The following is a 19,250-nucleotide window of genomic DNA, read 5'->3' on the forward strand; positions in this document are numbered from 1 at the left end:
CAGACGCCCCTACCCAGTCCTCCTGCGCTGCCTGGGCTTGCTGTCCCTGCCCTGAGACACCCCCAGGGTGGTGGCATCTCAGCCCCCCAGGTCCTCAGCTCAGGGGGATCACCGTGGGGGGGGCAAATAATGGGGATATTGGTGGGAATGGTGGGGGTGAAGCTTATTGGGGTGTGGCTGGGGTTGGGGGTTTATGTCGGGGAGGGCAGGGTTGCCCAGCAGAGCCCCCTCACCACCAAAGAGACTGCCTGGGTGCCAGGGTCCCCGGATGGGTGACAGGGGGAGAAGAGGGCACTCCGAACTACCTCGTTGGGGCTGGGCAGGCGCCTCCTCCTCCTCGTGTGTGCCCCACGGTGCCAAAGCAGGGGAGCGTGGAGTGGTGCTCTCCTCTACCTCAGCACGGGGGCTCGGCGGCGCCGGCTGCTCTCTGTGCTCCCACTGTGGCCGTGACTCCGTCTGTCTATTAAAGGAAACAAACTCCTGAACCAAACCGGTGCTGAGGATTATGTGCAGGGCATGGTGCCACCCACCGAGCTCCAGGGCCCAATTTGGAGGTGCAGGACACCCCAACAGGCTGGGGTAACACCTGTGGTGCCTGAGGTTTCACAGCCCACCTCATGCTTGCCTCCAGCTCAGCTTCTGGGAACTCTCAAGTTGCAAACGGGTGCCCTATGCCCACCAGAGCTCACAGACATGGGCTGGATCAGACAGGGCACCAGCTCCTGGTGTGCCAGCCAGGCTGTGGGGCTTGCCCCCATGAGCCTCCAGTGGCAGCTCACCCATGGGTGGGGATCCTGTTAGGCTGCCCTGTGCCAGGGAAGGAAACATGACACTGGAGCTGCTGAGACCATGTCCATGGGGCTGTCAGGTTGGACCTGGTGAGATGCCAGCAGTAATGCACCAGCCTGGCACCTAAGCAATGCCCACAGAGGACACAGGTGACCATGGTGGAGCTGGGAGGCGCACATACACGTGGGTGGTGGCTTGTGCTCCCTTGTACAAACTCAGTGGCATGTACACTCAGACCGTCACACTCAGGCTCGCACATGGGCTTCCACACGTGTGCAGCCACCTGTACATTTGAAGAGGCACAGGGGACTCCCGTGGGGACAGAAACTCCTGTCTGAGTCCCCCATCACTGAGGCCAGACTCGGACCCCTGGGGACACACAGCTTCCCCGGGGACAGCCGCAGTTCCTCAGGTACAGCCCCAGCTCAGCCCTTCGAGGACAGCCCCCATTCCTCCAGGAACAGCCCCAGCCCCTCAGGAGCACCCACAACCCAGAGTCCCGCCGACATTCCCAGGGCAAGGGGGCACCCCAGCCCGGACCCCGAGCCCACCCGGGGGAGCGGTGTCGCTGTCCAGGGTGCTGCAGCAACGCTGCGCGCCCCGGACCCAGCCTCGGGACACGGGGGTGACGCGGAGGGTGGGGGTGTCACGCTGGGAGGGCATGGGGGTGACACAGAACCCCTGCAGAGGACTGGTGGTCTGGCGGGTCCACCCCTGTCTTCTGGCCACAGGGGATGGAGAAAGGTTCATGAACAACAAGGGGTGTGTGCATGTGTGTGGGGGTTGTTTGTGAGTGTACCAAGCAGAGCTGGAGTGGGATTGATGCAGCCTTAATTGGGGTCTGTTGTCCCTTTGCACTGCTGTGAAATGCTGACCGCGGCTCATTGAGCAGCGCAGCCCCAGGGAGCCGGCAAGGGCACATGCGGGCCCGCGTCCCCACTCATTACCGGGCTCGGAGGGTGATGTGTGCATCCGTGCTCCCTGGGGAGCTCGGGGACACAGCTGCTGTCACCTGAGTAACCAGCCGTGATTGATGCCTGCTTCCCCATGTCCCGCAGGGACTGTAATTGAGCAGGAGAGAGAAGGTGGAGGATGAGGGGACAATCCAGCCCAGCCGATGGAACATTGAATCCAGCTGCAGCACTGGGCCGGGGCCAAGTGGTTGAACCAGTGTGCCCCTGCAGGCTCCAGGGATGGGGATGTGGCCAAAGGCCTGCTCTCATTCCCAAGGAGCAGGGAGCAGGCTCCATGTGCTGGGCTGTGGGCAACCAGTGCTGCAGCTGCAGCCCCCTTCTGTAGCTATGATGTTTTCTGAAAAATCCTCTCCTTAGGATTTCTTTCTCCTGAGAAACTGAGAAGCCTCAAGAACAAAATGTAAACAATGATTATCAGCTGCTGTGGAACGCAACAGGTGCATCTGTGATTGGTCTCATGTAGTCGTTTCTAGTTAACGGCCAATCACAGTCAGCTGGCTCTGACTCTCTGTCCAAGACATAAGCTTTTGTTATCATTCCATTCTTTTTCTATTCTTAGCTGGCCTTCTGATTAAATCCTTTCTTCTATTCCTTTAGTATAGTTTTAATATAATATATACCATAAAATAATAAATCAAGCCTTCTGAAACATAGAGTCATCATTCTTGTCTCTTCCCTCATCCTAAGACCCCTGCAAACACCGTCACACCCTTCCAAGGCTTGCAAACTGGATGGAACTCTGAAGGGTGGATGGGGACAGTCCCAAAGCCCACCTCAGTGCTGTCTGAGTTCCTCAGCTCAGGGTACTGGGTGGTCTGGGACCCTCTAGTAGAGGCATTTGTGTGTTTGGGGCATTGCCCATCACGCTGGGCCCAGTCCATGGTAGGGCTGGTTCATTCTGAGCACAGGCCATGGCTTAGAGAAGCAGAGGCCATGGCTGTGTGCCCAGCCCTGCCCCCCTGCAGCCCCCGGCCCCTGCTGCAGCCCCCGGGCACTCCTGCTAATGAAGCTGTTTCTATTTGTTGCCTTTGTGGAACAAAGCTCAGCTCTTCGCCCTCTGAAGATCCCAGGTATCGATCCCTGGGAAGAAAAGGCAGCGCACACGAAGCCTCAGCCTTCTCCTGCTGCCTGAGTGCTCTGCACAGCTCCTGCAGGGGATCTGGGGGGGCATGAGGGCTGCTGGGGCACTGGGCCACCCCACAGCTCCCTCCTGCATCCTGTACGATGCTCAGTTGGAATGTACCTGTAAGGACAATGATTTTTCAGGGCACAGTGGGTTTAGCTTTCAGCAGAGGGCAATGGGAGGGTTCCCCAAAGCCATGCAGCCCACATTATCAGTGATGTTAGCAAATACCTGCTGTAAGCAGATCGTTTTTATCTAAAGAGTGGCCTGGAACCTTGACGTGGTGTTCCCTGGTGCCTGGGCTATGGCAGTGCAATACCCAGGCCCATGTTCATCCTGGCAATTCTGAGGAAATTTGTACATGATGGGGCTGAGGCCTGGGATACAGAGAATGACAGAACGTGCTTTGAAAATTCATGGAATCACAGAATCATCAGGCCTGGAAGGGACCCCTGGAGATCACCCCCCTGCCAAGGCAGGGTCACCTGGAGCAGGTGACAAAGGAACAAATCCAGATGGTGTTGGAATGTCTCCAGAGAGGAAAACTCTACAACCTCCCTAGGCAGCCATTCCAGTGCCCTAACACCCTCAGGATAATGAAGTCCTTCCTTCTGTTTTAGCTTATGGCCATTGCTCCTCATCCTGTCACAGAGCACCACTGAGAGAGCCTGGCACCATCCCCTCTGACACCAGCCTTTGATATATTTATATGCACTTATGAAATCCCCTCAGTCTTTTCTCCAGACTGAACAGGACCAGCTCCCACAGTCTCTCCTCAGAAGAGAGATGCTCCAGACCCCAAATCATCCTTGTGGCCTCTGCTGGATGCTCTCTGGTATCTCCTTGTTTTCCCTGTCCTGAGAAGCTCAGAAGGGGACAGAGCACTCCCAATGTGCCCCCTTACCAGGGCTGAGTAGAGGGCAGGATCACCTCCCTTGACCTGCTGCCCACAGTCTTCCCTAGGATACTTCTTGCTCTGTGGTTGGGAAAGCCTCTGGACTTTTTCTGTGGCAGATGCTGCTACTATGAATTAGTCTCATCCCTGTCAGAAATCCGTGTAATTGTGAGTGCCAGCTGAAGGCAGTGGCGCGGCTGGGGTTGGCTGCACCATTCATTAGTGCTTCTCTTCTTCGCGAGTGTCACCTGTGGCAGTCGATAAGAGAAAGGTGAACGCGGGCAGACAGAGGCCTGGGGGAAAGCTGGCGGCAGCCTCCCGGATTTCAAAGGGCCCGCATCCACACGGATCGCTACATCAATTCCTTTTAATACATCCCAGCGCCTCTTTCCTGGAGGACCATGCAGGAATGAAGCGGCCATCGACTGCCCTCCCAGGCGGCGGGAGGGCTGCACGCCTCCCTCTGCAGTGCAAATCGCCATCGACCGCGCCGCGTCCTCTGAGAGAGGCTCGCTCCGCCAGACGCGGCCTCCCCTCCCGTCTCCATGGCAACCGCGTTCCTTAGCAACGCGCCGCCATGGCAACCGCCGGGCGCGCCGGAAGTGAGGCGCGGCCGCTTCCGCCCGACACGAAGATGGCGGCGGGCGCTGCGGAGCTGCGGAGGCTGCAGTGGCGGCTGGAGGAGCTGGAGCAGCGCGTCGGCCTCAGCGGCGGGGGCTGCGCGCCGCGAAAGGTGCCAGGGGGAGCTGCGGAGGGCGGCCTGGGGCCGTTTGGTGCGGGTCGGCGCGGCCTGGGGTGCCGCTGCCCGGGGGGGCCTGACACCGTCGTGCCCTCCTCCCTCTGTGCCTCTGCAGGTGGCGGACGAGCTGGTGAAGGTGCAGGTGGCGCTGAACAATATCGCTGGCAAGAGGGAGAGGATCAAAATCCTGTTTAAGAAAAGTGAGCGGCTCTTGCGGAACGGGAAGGATCGCAGAGGGCGGGAGGGGGGAGCTCCAAAGCTTTTCGCTGCTCTAAACAAAAGTACCATCCGCCCATCTGTTTGTTTTGGGCCTTTATCTCAGTTTGTTTGGCACAGAAATAAGTAATTGGGAGAGGTTTTTGTGCTCGCGATCCTGCAGGTCAGCAGTCGGAGGTGGGAAACGGGCGGCTGGTGCCTGTTATTTGGTCAATTTCCATCTGCCCGTGTCAGTGCCAGGATGTGCTCTGCCTGAAGTGCAGCCCCTGAAGGCTCTTGGAGCATGAGCTTTTTAAATGAATTCCTGCACACTTGGAGTTCTTGGGCATGCTGAAGTAGCTCTGCCTTCTGTGTGTCGTGGGAGCAATAAAGTTCACACTCAGTGGGCAGAACTGGGGAGCTGCCTCCAAACTGGGGGGTGCTTTATCCAACATGCAGAGCTGCATGTTGGCCAGGTTTTGCCCTGTTTTGTCACAGGAGGGGCAGAGAGGGTCATTGTGGTCCAAGTCTGCAGTGGCTACTCAGTATGAAAGAATAAACCATGTATTTATGGATGATTTTAAGGACCAAGATGGGGGGCTGTTGGCTGGTTTTGTCCTGAGGGTGGGAGAAAGCAGATTTCACTCACCTTTGATAACTGTTATCCAGACAAAAAGCAAGATTTCCAGTTGTCCCTGAAGCAGTGTTTCTTGGCTTAAGCCATTTGTCATTCTTCATACAGAGCTCCAAAGTCACATAGAAATTAATTAATTTGGGGAAAAAAAAAAAAAAGGTGGTTATGTAAGCAGTGTTTGCAAAGTTATCTGAGGGGAAGCTGCTCTTGTGAATGCCATAACATTTCCCCTACTTTTTGTCTCCAAACCTGTTTATCCCTCCAGTTGAAGATGTAATAAAATACCTTGACCCCCAGTACATTGACAGGATGGCTGTTCCAGACACTATGAAGCTGCAGTTCATCTTGGCAGGTATGGCATGAAACAATGAGGGGAAACAGGAGGCTTTTGTAGCACTGCAAAAAAAGTGTTCTTTACCTAAGATGGGTCAGGATGGATTTCTTTTCTTCAGTTGTAAAGATGTGGCACGGCATGCCCCATGGAGGTGTCAGAGAGAGGTTTGTACAGGGATGTCTGCCACCCTCAGTGCTCCCTTGTGCACAGCCATGTTGTACTTTTATCAGCTCTGATCTCTCCCGTATTGGTCACTCACTGTAGCCCCAAATTAATCAAAGGCCGGTAAGAAAAGCTGGAGCTAGAATGGTTTCCTGACCCCACTTCCAATATTGTCCAGGCTGGGACAAAAACAGAAGACATTTGGGTGTATTCTGACATCCCCTAGCCTTGTCCTCTCTTGACCCAAGGAATTTGATCAATCTGCAATGGTATAATCCGTAAATGGAATTCCATTAGAGTCATGGAATACTTAAGGACCATCCAGTCCCAACCCACCCTGCTGTAGACAGGGACACCTCCCCAGCTATCCCAGGTTGCTCAGGGCCCCATCCAGCCTGGCCCTGAGCACTGCCAGGGATGGAGCATCCACAGCTTCCTGAGCAACTGTGCCAGTGTCTCACCACCCTCACAGTAAAGAATTTCTTCCTAATATCTAGCCTAAATTTCTTCTGTTTCAATTTGTACCCATACTCCTTGTCCTCTCATTAAAACTTGGTGGAGATTCTCCAGCATGAAATTGGTGTGAATCAATACCCAGGGATGAGCAGCAAAAAAGTGTAAATAAAATCATGAACTAGCTCCTTTCTGTAAAGACAGATCAGCTGGAAAAATTACCATTATTTGTGAAAAGCCAGAGCAGTGTTTTGTGTTTACTGATGTTGCTCCTTGTCCCCCCCATCCAGAGGAACAGGCCATTCCTGCCCGTGCAGCCCTTCTGGAGCAGGTGAAGAACCTCCAGCCCATCTTGGACAGCACCAGTATCCAAGGTATGCATGTTTCTCTGCAAACTGGAGCTGCAAATGCCACCTGCTGAGCTGTGGCCTGTCCTGCTTTGTTTCTTTTGTCTTCAACCTGGGACTGGAGAAGAGGACAGCTTAGTGGTGTGAGAGTAAACTGAGTACAAACTTGGTCTGCTCCTGCCTCATGCTGCTCCAGCCTCCCTTGCAGGGTCAAGGAGGTGATAGAGTTTGTGAAGCAGGCTAGGGAGAGCACCATGGCAGAGAGAGTGGAGCCTGGCAGGTCATTCCTTCCCGTGAGCTCTATCACATCCAGCACATCTCTGTTCCTGGCAGGTGGTTTACTCTGATGTAGCTCTTGAGTAGCCGTCACTTTGGCAATCCCTGAGCTCGTGCCATGTGCAGAGTAATTAACTTTTTTTTTTTAAATCCTGTGTGAGTTTTATCTATAGTGTGTGACACTTGCACTCAGTGAGTGGAGTTCTGCCACGCTGTGCTCATGGCGGAGGACTGGGCTGTACTTTGGGAGCTGTTCCCATGTGCTGTAAAACAACCCAAAGTAAATTCTCCTTTGTGTTTCCAGCGGTTCCTGACCATGCAGCCAAACTGCAGCGGCTCTCACAGATCCACATACAGCAGCAGGTACCATCAATATTCCTATCAGTACTGACTAGAAGGGCCTAGGAACCTTTTGCCAGTGCCTGTACTGATACCCCCTGCGTTTGTAATTGCTTGAGTTGCTCATTTATGGAAGTTTTTTGCAATTTGAATTTTCATACCATGGTCTTAAAGAAGTTTAAGTACTCTAAGGGGAAAAGGATTTCTGTGAATTGAGTCCAAGTTGGAAATTTGCCCACCATAACCCCGCTCAAAACAGCTTTCACATAGTAAGTGACACGTAGTAAGTGACAGTGGGTTCAACCATCTTGAATTCCCCCTTTTACAGAGACACTGAGGTGAGGCATTGCTCTCCTCCAGTGTCCTACTCTCTAGAATGTTGTTGACACTGTCACCCTGTCCCTTCACCCTTTCCCTCCCTGTATGAGCACTCTTGGAGCTGGCAGTGAGTAGCCTGGGCAGTTCCTAATGGTCTCTTTCAGCATTTTGCTGTGAGTTTCTGTTCTGGGGCAAGCAAAGCCTGGATACTGAGGAGAGGCAGGCAGCAGTGCAAGCCTGGGGGCTTTGCTGCTTCATGGGACCAGTGTTTGTCACCTCTCTCTTGATTCTGGAAACCTGTCCAGCTGCAGTGAGCACCCACAGTCAGGGCCTGAGCACTGATCTCGGTGCTGGCCTTGGATGAGTCTCCTGCCCTGCTGTCATGGACTGGGAAGGGAGAAATGTCCTTCATGTTATTTATTGCTCATGCACCATGTCTCCCCTCTTCACAGGAGAAGCGTCACGATCTCACTGACAGTGTCAAGACACTCCTTGAGGATTACAACAAAATGGTATCCTTTGAACTCTGGGCTTGGAACACCTGAACTGACCCCTTCCCCTGGCTGATCCTGTTGCATCTCCAGCCTGGGGTTTAACAGCCCTTCTGATGTGGTGACACCTGTGTCCCTGTTCTGGCTGCCTAGGATCCCAGTGCTGAGGCACATCCCAAAGCCACAGTGGGTAGGGAAACTGTGTAGAAAGCCCTTGCATGGCAGTGGTATGTGGTGTTCACAAGTGCCTCCTGGACCTTCTGTGGGTGTTTGGTGCTGTGCAGGTGCTGTGCAGTGAATCCATGTAGGCTTTCAACAGCCTGGTGCCCTGGGCTCTCTGAAGGAATCAGGACTGTAGTGGTGCTGTCAGAATGCTCTGACCTGGGTTTCTTCCTCTCAGTTTCCACATTACTTTCCTTAAGTGTCATGTCCAGACCCTGCTTCTCTCCAAGCAGTTTGTGCAATGGAATGAAATCCTGACACGTCTGGAAGTGGCCAAGCAAGCAAAACCTGTGGCAGAGTGATGGCAGAGCTGGGAGCGCAGAGTGATGGCAGAGCTGGGAGCGCAGCGTGCCCAGGGCTCCTGTGGCACTGCTTGCATCCTGCTGGTCCCAGCTCCTTCCCGCTTGGCACGAGCATGCTGAAGTGACAAGGAAGGATCCTTCCAGCTCCGTACAGAGCCTTGCCAGCCCCCAGTTGAAGCCACACTGCTCCTTAATCTGCCACTGTTTGCAAATCTTGCACTTCTCTGAAATGCATCTCAGTTTTAACATATTTAAAAACCGAAGCTTCCTCCGATTTCTGTGCTTCCTGTGGGCCATAGTAAAGTTCTGAAATGCTAACTGGGTTGTCTGTCTCTCCCTGGATGTGAGGACTATTCCTGGCACAGACTGGGGATTTTTCCCCAGGCAGTGATCTCTTGGCAGCCTCCAGGAGATGGCCAGTGGTTCCTTTCAGCCTTGGGCCAGGGGTGGGTAAATTCCTTCCAGTCCCACACTTTTGTAGACTGTGCCCCACACTCCTTCTGTTCCTGTGAGTTGCCTGTGCCCAGGGGAGTCTGGTCTTATGGAACTTTTCTGCCTTGCTGTTCTCCCATCTCTGTGCCGAGAGAAGGCAGCAGCTTTTGCCTTTATCCTGCCTCTGCTTTCTGAGGCTGCTGCAAGCCAAGGCCCGTGCTGGCTCTTTCCATAGAGGCACAAGCCATGCCTTGCTTGGTCTGGCTTAACATGGAGTTTCTAAGGCCATGCTTTTGCAAGGGTCTCAAACGCTTCAGGTTGGTGAGTGAGACCTAGGAGTCCTGCAGGACCGGGGCAGAATCCCCATAGGAATCCTAGAAGAGCTCGCTGGTCCCTGAACTGTCCCTGATCAGCAACCTTGCTGGTTGTCAAACCACAGTGGGGCTGCAGGCCTGTGGAAAACCCCCGCTCCCTGCAGCTGCCTGGGGAGCTCAGGTAAGGCTGGGAGCTGACACTCGGCCTTCCGTGGGCGCGCACAGGGACACCCGTGTCCGTGCCCGGTGCCGGGAGAGCGGGACGCGCCCGTGGGAGCGGGGATGCCCGGGGACCGCCCAGTGGGCGGGGCCGCCTTTCGCCCCGCCCACTACCGACACACCCCGTCGTGCGACTGGTGGGCGTGGCCCCGATACCGAGCCCCGCCCATCCGCCTCGCGCTTGCGCGCTCCCGGCGTCGGCCGCCATCTTGTGTCGAAGGGCGCGCTGAGGCGGCCGCAGGTGAGCGGGGGTTCCGCACGCCACACCGGGGCATCCCTCACTCCCACCCCGGCATTCCCGCATCCCGCCGCGGCGGCCCGGCTCCCCCCGGGCCCCCCGGCACCGATGGCGGGGGTGGCCGTGTGGGAGTGAGGGCCTCGTGTGCTCCCAGGGTTCGGAGCGGGGTCTCCGCGCTGCCGTGTCCCTGAGGATGGGGTGCGGGTGCAGGGTCTGGGTGCAGTGGGACTCAGGAGCCTGCTGGTAACAAAGTACTGCGACCTTCTGCACCTTGAGCTGTGCTGTGGGGACGTGGAGTGCCTTGCACAGGGTCAAGCAGGCTTAGGTCAGGATGGCATCTGCCTTGGCAGAGACGGCAGCTGTGAGACCTGGCCTTTCTGTCTTGTACTCGAGGAAAGCTTTTTTTATTCCTGCAATCCTTGGCTTGCCATCTCCCTTGTGACATGTAGTGTTTTCCCCTGAGCTGGGCCGGCCAGGTCCCCATGAGCCTGTACACGAGGTGCTGCACGTAAACTGTGCTTGAATTCATCCTGTGCATGTTCTGATGCAGCTGTGGCCAGCACCCCCGAGTTCTTTTCTTAGTCACCCCATCTCACTTGTTTGTTCTGTCTTCTCTTGAGATACAGCAGTGTTTTTCACGTCACCCTGCTTAGCCCACAACACTAGAGCTGTCTTTTTCACAGCCTGCCTGCCAAGGCTCAGGCTGCCCTGTGGTAACATTCGTACTGTAGGTATGTCCTTATGAGGACTGGGACTGGGCTAATCTTTTGGTTGTGCCTTTCCAGGATTCCCAACCCTGACAGTTCAGAGTGCCCTTCAGAGGAAAGGTTGTAGCTAACTGTGGTGAGAGTTTCTTTGTGCAGCAATTACCGTGGGCTGGGTGTTCATGGGTCTCTTTTCCTTTTCAGCATTGCAGAATGGAGAACTATAAGAAGACCAAAATTGTGGAGAAACCTTGTCCTCTTCCTTTCACTGACCTGCCCACTGATATTATTGAAATGAAGGTGAAGGACGGGAGCAAAATTAGGAATCTGATGGGCTATGCCATGAGCAAGATGGAGCAGGACTCTGTGAGGCAGATTCTTTTCACTGGCTCAGGCAAGGCCGTCAGCAAGACCATCACCTGTGTGGAAATCATGAAACGAAGGCTGAAGGAGCTGCACCAGATCACCAAAGTGCTCTTCAGACAGATCGAAGAAATCTGGGAGCCCATTGTGCCTGAGGCAGGCCTCGATGCCTTGACAGTGAAGAGGAACATTCCTGCCATTTGTGTCCTGCTGAGCAAAGATGCCCTGGATCCTCAGGAGCCGGGATACCAGGCCCCGGGATCTTTCGATGCCTTCTGGACTGAGACACTGAAAGCAGAATCGCAGGGCCAGATGAAGAGGAAGCAGGGCGGAGGCCGGGGAGCTGCCAGCACGGGGAAGCACCCTCGCTCCACCGGGGGAGTGCCAGGCGGGCCCTGAGGCGGCAGCTCCGCGCGTGGTTCAGGGGAGCTGCAGAAACCAGCCTGGGGCTGTGGCTGCACAGCTGCCGCTGAACACGGGGCTCACAGAGGTGTGAGGGGAGGGCAGGAGGAGCGGACTGTTACAACTGGGTGTGATCTTGGCTATCTGAAAATGGGTTTTGACAAGTTCCCGTGCCAGAGGCTGCCGGGCTGTACTCCTTAGGGGATCACAGAAGATGGGAATTGCCACTTCTTGAGCAAGAACTGTTGGTGTGCTGCCAGCCCCAGCGAAGGGCTGCTAGCCCTGTGAGGTTTCAGATGCCTGGGCGTGCAGCAGCCCGGGCAGTGGGACAGACACCTGTCTGTGTGCCAGGTGCAGGTTGCTCTGACTAGTGCAAAGGGGAGACAGAACCTGGGGAAGCTGCCAGCGTCACCGCTCATGAGTGTACAGACAGCAGGGCACAGGGCTGGGCCAGCCATTTCTGTGCCTGAAGAGTCCTTCTGCTGAGCCTGTGGGGGGGGTGGAATGTAGGACTGCCAGGATGCAGCTCTGTCTGGCATCATGTGCACGTAGCTCCTTGGTTCAGCAGAACTGGCGGTCATGGTTCTCTCTCCAAACAGGCAGCAGTCGACTCATGTTGTAACCAGCCTGAAATCCTGTGGCTCTGCAGCTGTCCTGGGGTGGTGGTAATGGGAAGCTCCAAAGGATCCTGTTCTTTCCCCTTTCTGCTCCTTGATAATGCACAAAGATGGCTTTAAAATAAAGATTTAACTTCATGTAACTTCAAAATTTGTCATGTCTTACTCATCCCACTGGAGGTCACCCTGTAAGCATTGGTGGTGGGGTTGCGGCTGCTGGCTGAAACTCTGCTCTTCCAGCTCTCCTGCTGCTGTTTCTTCCTTTTGTAGCTGTAAATGGACCCTGATCCAAGAGGACGTTATTATCCAAATGCTAACCTCCTTTCACATCCAAAATAGATCAAGGTTCTGTTTCTTTTCTGTGAATTTTTTTGCTAATTTTTTTTCCCTCCTTTAATAAACTGGCTGGAACTGCAGCCTCAAAAAGACTCATCCTGAACTCTGCTGATTGAGGCAAAGGATGGATCGTCTTCTCTTGTGCAGTAGTTTCTCTCCTGGAGCAGGTCTGATCTCTCTGGGCCGGAGAGAAGGGCTGTTCTGTGACAGGCTGAGCTCTCGCATCGTGAGCTCACACGTGTCCTGAGCACTCCCTGTCCCGGGCCCTTCCTGTGTCGCTGCTTGTGCAGTGATCTCCAGCTGGACCTAGCGCTCTGCACTGTCAGTTTAAGGGTAACAGCACAAGCATCAAAAGAAGAGATTTTACCCAAGTGAGGGGAGCAGGAGAGGTGCAGTGTGTTGCCCGTGCAACCAGACAAGACTCCAGCAGCCTGCCTGGCGCACAGACACCTGCCTCGCATCCAAACGAGCGCCCAGGAGCCAGGACTGTGCCAGGCTTGCACACCTCCTCCCCCCTCTGGAGGGCTCACTGCTTCCTGCCCCACCACCTGCAGGGAGTCAGGGAAACGCTTGGACCTGTCTGCTGTGCTGGCAGATGTGAGTCCCACGGATGGGGCAGAGTTAATCTGTTTTATCTTTGTGCTGTTCCCAGCTGCTGCTCCCTTACTGCTCCTCTGAGGAGGAGACCGCTTTTCTCGACTAATTAGCAGATTAGCCATAAATGCCAAGGAAGATGCTCAAGTGTCTGATCAGATGGCTTCTGACATTTCAACTGGCAATGTGTCTATGTTTACTAAAAACACCCCCTTAGTAGAGAGCCGAGAGCCAGATCCTCAGGCAGCCTGTGTAACCCTCCCTCATGGCTGTGGCACGTTTAAAGCCACCTCATCAAAGCTGCAGTGATTATTGTTTCACTGGAAGTTATCTTCAGCTGACTTGGTGGCTCTCCCTTCAGGACTGAGCTTTACCCAACCGTCAAGCCCGTGGGTTCGGGTCAGCAGAGAGATGTCCCAGCTCCCTTCCAGCTCTGCCCTTCACCCATCCTTTATCCAGCTGCCTCTTCTCCCACAGAGCCGCACCATGTGACACCATGCCTGGCTGCCACAGACCCCGGTGTCACTGCTGTGCATCTGTGTCACCAGGCCTATGTGGTGCTTGGATGTGGTTTTTCAGAGCATTTGCAGGTGCTGATCCCTGCGGGTCTCCAGGGAGCTTCCCAAGGGCCCCTCCAGCCCCTCCTCCTGTCTCCCAGCCATCTCCTTTGGGTGCCATACCTGTGCCCTTCAGGAGGAGTGCCCCCCCTTTGGGGGAAGCCCCACACGAAGGCTTCTTTGGCTCCAATGCCCATGTGAAAGCTGGCAGCTGTGCATGGGGTCAGGCTTCCCTGTACCTCAGTTTCCCCACTGACAGGACAGGGGGAAGCCGGCTGTGCTGGTGAGGCTGATCTTGCTCATATTCCCAGGTAGTGATTTTCCCTTAATGTCTTGTTCCTTCCTCTCCCTGGGCTATTGTGGGGTCTAAGCCCACCCCTGCCTGCCTGTAGCCCCTTGCGACCCAGGAAGGACCCCCAGCCCTGCCCTGGCAAGTCCATCCTCAGCACCCTCAAGCCCCGATGTGTGTGGGACCAGGTGCGTGCGTGCGTGCGTGTGTGTGTGTGTGTGTTTGTATGTTTGTGTCTGCGTGTGTGTGTGTGTTCGTGTGTGTGTGTGTGTGTGCAGGGGCAGGCAGCGGCGCGGAGAGCCAGCCGGTGGCCCCGGGCACGGAGAGCAGGGCAGGCAGGCAGCACATGAGGGCAGTGCAGCGGGACAGAGGCAGGGCTGCGCCAGCAGCTGCGGGAGGGCAGCACCGGTGGCACTAGCGGGGACAGTTGTGCTCTCAGTACTGGGGCAGTACCGCTGGCAGTACCGCTGGCAGTACCGGGGCAGTACTGGGGGCAGGACTGGGGCAGTACTGGGGGCAGTACCGTTAGCAGTACTGGGACAGTACTGGGTTGTACCGCCGGCAGTACCGGGGGCAGTACCACGGACAGTAGTACCGGGGCAGTACTGCTGGCAGTAGCGTTGGCAGTACTGGGGCAGTACCGGGGGCAGGACCGGGACAGTAGCGGGTTGTACCGTCGGCAGTACCCTTGGCAGTACCCGGGCAGTACCGTTGGCAGTACCGGGGCAGTAATGGGGCAGTACCGCTGGTAGTACCGGGTTGTACTGCTGGCAGTACCAGGGCAGTACCGCTGTCAGTACCGGGGCAGTACCGGGTTGTACAGCTGGCAGTACCGGGTTGTACTGCTGGCAGTACCGGGGCAGTACCGGGGCAGTACCGCTGGCAGTAGCGGGGCAGTAGCGGGTTGTACAGCTGTCAGTACCGGGGCAGTAGCGGGGCAGTACCGCGTTGTACAGCTGGCAGTAGCGGGGCAGTAGCGGGGCAGTACCAGGGCAGTACCGCGCCGGGTCCCGGGCCGGGCCGGCAGAGCGCGCGCTACCCGGCGTTCTCCCCCCGCCGCTCACGTGGGAGCCGGGCGAGGGGGCGTGTCCCGAGGGAGGCGTTCGGCCAATGATAGGCGGCGGGCAGAGGAGCTGACCAATGGCAGAGAGGGGGCGGGGCGGCAGCAGGACCCGCCCCCGGTGCCGGCGGGAGGGCGCGGGCGGCGCGCGGGGCTGCGGCACCCACGGGCGGCCGCGGCGGGACCGCGCCGCTCCGAGCGCTCCCGGGGCCGCGCCGGGGCCGCTCCGCGCCGGCACCCCGCGCCGCCAGCCCGCTCCCAGCGGGGCCCCGGCCCCGGCAGCGCCGCCCGCCCTCCCGCCGGCACCGGGGTCCGACCCCGGGGGAGAAGCGGAGGCAGGTGGGTAATGCCGGGGCTCCGCGGCGGGAGGGCGGAGTTGGTGGGACCTGTTGCTGTCCGGTTCCAGGGGCTCTGTGGTTGTCCCGCTCCGCGGCGGGCGGGAGTCAGAGGTCCCAGGGGTCAGAGGCGCAGCCGGGGCTCTGCCCGACCCCGGTAAAGAGCACAACGGGGCTGCCCTGTCCCCCTACCTGCTGCGACCCGGCCCCGGTCTGGATGCGGGACCTGGCAGCGGCGTCCCGCCGGCAGGAAAAGGAGTTGATGGAGGAAAAGGAGGATGGAGAGGGGATCGGAGCGGGGCCAGGGCTGTCCGGAGTTACCCAGGAGTGCGCGGGAAGGAGCGTCTGGGCCGGGATGAGGGCGAAGGATCTCCCGCTGGGGACACCTCCAGCTTGGTGGCCCGTGCGGGGGATGAGGGGCAGAGCCAGGGCTGGAATGGGGTGCTGGAAATGTCCCTCAAAGAGCATCTGACCTGGGAGCCGCTGCAGGTCTCGAACTCCAGCGGAGCCCTGTGGGCCCTGGGGCAGCTGTCCCCTGGCACGCCCCAGCCCAGCCCGAGGGGGTCACAGAGCCTGTCCCTTCCTGACACGGTGACTGTGACTTTCTCTCTTCCAGGTGCTGGAGGCAGAACAGTGATCCCTGTGTCCTCACTGCCCTGCCGGAGGAGGGGAAGCCGAGAGAAAGCTTCCCGGTGGTGTGGTGCAGCCCGGGACACAGCTGTGAGCGGCCGAAGTGACCGGGTGACACTGTCCTGCTGCCGGCCTGGCCCCATCCCCGTCCCACCGCCAGCACCACGGCCGTCCCCCTTGTCCCCTGCCAATGCCAGCAGGTGGAGGCTGCACGCTCCATCACTGCCCTGGCATCCCGAGCGTGAGACCGGGCTGTGGGCGCTGCCGATCCCCGCGGGACCGTGGCCATGGCGGCTGCTCTCTCCACCGGAGCCATCGTGGCAATTTCTTTTAACTGTGTCATTGCGCTGCTCATCCTCATCCTCTTCCTCATCCTCTGCAAAGCCTGCAGGACACCCTCATGTCCCAAGAAGACCCCGGCTTCTGATGTGGACGAGTCAAGGAATGAAGAGAAGTACCTGCTGCAGCCCTGATCTGCTTGGGGACTGGGGTATCCGGCTGGGGTGCCGAAGGAGCTGTGCCAGACTGGATGCCTGTGCTGGGACTTGAGTGCTGGACCAGGCACGATGAAAGCTGAGGGGACACCCAGCTGCTTGCAGGGGCTGTGACAGGGGGCACAGTCCTTTGCCTTTGTGGTTTTGGTGTGTGAAGTTCCTGCGAGTGCCCACAGTGATGATGGGGATAGAGAGACAACTGATGGGGATATGCTGCAGGGACAGCCATGCCTGTCCCAGCAGCCAGTGAGCACACCAGGAGCTCTGCCTTCAAGTGCACCCCTCGTTTGGGAAGAGCTTGTGGGCTCTTCTCTGGTGCTCATGGCCTGGGACAGTGGCAACAACATCACAGACCTGAGCAAAGCGGGCTGGGGGCCTGGAGAGGGGAGGCAGCAGGGCTGGCACAAGTGCAGGCTGGCAGGGTGTGCCCAGGGAAACCTGAGCAGCCCCAGCCCTGCTGGCAGAGCAGGGTGTTACCAGCCCAGATGCTTGGGGGTGGCCCTGGGTGCCATGTGCCCTCAGCCTCAGGTGGGCATTTGGCAGATGTCTGCCCGAGCAGCGGGTTTAATGAGGCACAAGAGGGCCTGCACGCTCTGCCTGATCATCCCCGGCCTGTCTGTCAGTTCCCTCCAGCATCAGCACCAACGCTGCTAGGCAAACCACCCTCCTCCTCCTCGCTGGGTGCGTGTCCCTGCCCTCCCCCTGCCTGCTCCCAGCCGAGGTCAGCCGTGGTACTCACCCTGCCCATGGGCAGCAGACGTGCCCCTGCAGGCATCCCTGATCCCGCTGAGAGCAGCCTGGTGTGGCTTTTTCCTGGGGAGATGAGGGTGCCTGGACAAATAGCTCTGAAGGTTCTTTGACCCTGCCTGTTCCCTGGGGATCACAGTGGCTCTGTGGGGAGGGATGCTGTCATCTGGCTTGTCTGCAAGCCTGACAGCTGCATCCCCCGCCCTGCCAGTGGGTGCTGTGGGTTTTGGAGGGCTCTGCCTTGCCTTTCCTAGAGCCGAGCAATAGCCACAGTCACCGTTGGCATGGCCACTGCAATAAGGGGACAGAAGGGTGGGGTGGGAGGGATGCCAGCCCAGGGTCATGCAGAGGCTTGGCCGGGCCTGGCAGGGCCTGCGGCTCCTCCCTGTGTCAGGTGTAGCAAACACATCCCTTTGCAGCCTTGTTTTTACTAGACTAATAAACCGATTGTAGGACCCACCTTGTGTCTCTGAGCTCTACCCAGTGCCTGGAAAATTTGGGGGGAGGTGGAACATCCTGGAGGGCTGATGAGTGGCTGTCCCAGGGCTGGGGACTGATGTGTCCAGAGGACTGTGGGTGGTTTGCTCAGGGATGGTGATAAGGAAGGGCTCCCATCCACATCAGTCTGTGGCTTTTTAATGCTGGGTGAAACCTGACTGGCTATTTCCTGCCTGGGGCATGTGGGAGCCAGCAGAGAGCATTCCCCAACCTTTGTGCCAGAGGCACGCAGAGTTTCCAAGCTGTGGCCTCACTTTCCAAGGATGTTTGTGGGAGACGGGCCAGCTGAGCATATGGAGGACACCTGCTACCACACCTGTCTGGTGGCTTTGCTCCCCAGGCCTGGGAGCTGTGCACAGAGATCTGGTGGTGACAGCCACTGCTCATCAGCATGCTGTGAGGCCACTGCTGCTCCTGCTGCCACTGCAGCAGCTGATCCTCTGCTGCACACAGAGTGGTGGCAGGCTCTGCAAACCCTACTGCCCAGCAGTTCCATGGGCACCAGCTGGGCAGAGGCACCCCAGCCCCACGCTGAGGCCCCGGGGGAGAGGGGGGCTGTGAGCCTCCCGCAGCTGGGGACTGGCAGTTGCTGCAATGTGCTGTCCGGAGGCATGGAATGTCTCTCCCACAGTCCTGGGGCACCAGGCCCGGTTTCCAGGCACCCTCTGGCTTAGGTTGCCACGCCCCACCCCAAAATCCAGGAGTGCCATTCCATTTGACTTGCACAAATGCCTGGGGGGGGGGGGGGGGGGGGTTTACAGCTCAGAGCTCAGTCTCTCTGGCCACCACTCACACAGTGGGACTGGTTCCCATGAAGCTGCAGCCCTGAAGTTTTCCTAGGCCCCCTCCTGCCCTCCATAGGGCTCTCATCTGGTGCAAGCCCAGTCAAGGCTTGGGAAAGCCAAGGGCCTTGTGGCTCTGAAGGGCCAAGTATGGTGAGATTTGCCCAACCCAGACATGACTGCATACCACAGCTCTCCCAGCACCTCGGTTTATTTGTCCGGGCATAGAGGAAAAGTGTTCCTGCTTTGCAAAAAGTGGGCAGCAGGGGCCCGTGGCTTGCATGCCAAGCAGCCACTGATCAAAGCCGAGCTTGTTTGGTGAGAGGCTGCCCACAGAGTCATCATTCCCCCCTCTCACTGCTCTTCTTTTTTCCCTGGCTGTCTCACCAGGCTAAGCAGCTTCTCCAGTTTTGCTATTTCCTCCTCGGGACCTTTCTTCACCTCCTGGCCTTTCTTCTCCTGCAAAGAGACCAAGCAGGATAGAACTGTGAGCAGGGAGGAAAGCAGGGATGAGGAGGGGGTGTCCAAAGCAGGGAGGGCTGGTGGAGTGCTGTGTGTGAGCTCTCACCCCTCACTGGAGGCTGATCCACAAGGGGATGCACCTGCTTATCCTCATTTTTCAAGCCCAAGGTGCCATGAGATGTGTGAAAGCTCCTATGAGCTGGGAAAGGACAGTAATGAAGTGTTTGGATGGGAATGATAGTGAATCTATTGATCCACAGTGACTCAAAGCCTTTTCTGCCTCTCTCTTCCTAGACCTTCTTAGCCCCACGGGACTGGACCACCCTCCAAGCTGTGCCCCCAAGAGGTGCCAGGTATGCAGGACTGCTACAGCAGTGACAGCAGTGCAGGTTTCCAGATGTCCCAAAACAGCCCCACCATGCCCATCCTGTGCAGGTGCTCCTGGGCAGAGGGAGCCAGAGGAGCAGGGATCATCCCTTTTGCACCCAAATGGCTTCTCCCAGAAGAGCAGCTGGGTGTTGAGAGCCCCTAACCTGGTGGGGAGAAGTGCGTCAGAGCTCCCAGGTGTGCTGTAAACTCCTCAC

At 57.4% G+C, this 19,250-nt stretch overlaps 3 protein-coding genes across 3 annotated transcripts in view; 2 read left to right on the forward strand and 1 right to left on the reverse strand.

Annotated features, from left to right (window-relative positions):
* The first annotated feature begins 4,358 nt into the window (after positions 1–4,358).
* DCTN3 (dynactin subunit 3) lies at positions 4,359–8,911 on the forward strand. The gene is made up of 7 exons (XM_071425702.1): positions 4,359–4,514; positions 4,636–4,720; positions 5,615–5,701; positions 6,589–6,672; positions 7,226–7,284; positions 8,031–8,090; positions 8,504–8,911. The coding sequence occupies exons 1-7, from the start codon at positions 4,359–4,361 to the stop codon at positions 8,591–8,593; spliced, it is 621 nt and encodes a 206-aa protein (XP_071281803.1). The 3' UTR covers positions 8,594–8,911.
* A 761-nt stretch (positions 8,912–9,672) lies between these two features.
* RPP25L (ribonuclease P/MRP subunit p25 like) lies at positions 9,673–12,033 on the forward strand. Its single transcript, XM_071425700.1, has 2 exons — positions 9,673–9,799; positions 10,705–12,033. The coding sequence occupies exon 2, from the start codon at positions 10,714–10,716 to the stop codon at positions 11,260–11,262; it is 549 nt and encodes a 182-aa protein (XP_071281801.1). The 5' UTR covers positions 9,673–9,799; positions 10,705–10,713; the 3' UTR covers positions 11,263–12,033.
* A 6,366-nt stretch (positions 12,034–18,399) lies between these two features.
* The window catches only part of DNAI1 (dynein axonemal intermediate chain 1), a 138,397-nt gene continuing 137,546 nt past the window's right edge, over positions 18,400–19,250 (reverse strand). Inside the window, exon 20 of the mRNA XM_071425701.1 lies at positions 18,400–18,663. Coding sequence (XP_071281802.1) covers positions 18,559–18,663 — 105 coding nt within the window. The 3' untranslated portion in view covers positions 18,400–18,558. The remainder of the gene's footprint in view (positions 18,664–19,250) is intronic.

This window comes from Agelaius tricolor, unplaced genomic scaffold, assembly GCF_023055355.1.
Source record: "Agelaius tricolor isolate 1412-34295 unplaced genomic scaffold, bAgeTri1.0.p SCAF_4, whole genome shotgun sequence".
Taxonomy (NCBI): Eukaryota; Metazoa; Chordata; class Aves; order Passeriformes; family Icteridae; genus Agelaius; species Agelaius tricolor.

Excerpts from the sequence above, each read along its gene's own strand:
- DCTN3 (XM_071425702.1), top strand. The coding sequence starts at position 4,359 with ATGGCAACCGCCGGGCGCGCCGGAAGTGAGGCGCGGCCGCTTCCGCCC. Across the intron at positions 4,515-4,635 it reads GGGGCTGCGCGCCGCGAAAG|GTGGCGGACGAGCTGGTGAA; the intron begins GTGCCAGGGGGA and ends GTGCCTCTGCAG. Across the intron at positions 4,721-5,614 it reads CAAAATCCTGTTTAAGAAAA|TTGAAGATGTAATAAAATAC; the intron begins GTGAGCGGCTCT and ends TTATCCCTCCAG.
- RPP25L (XM_071425700.1), top strand. The coding sequence starts at position 10,714 with ATGGAGAACTATAAGAAGACCAAAATTGTGGAGAAACCTTGTCCTCTT.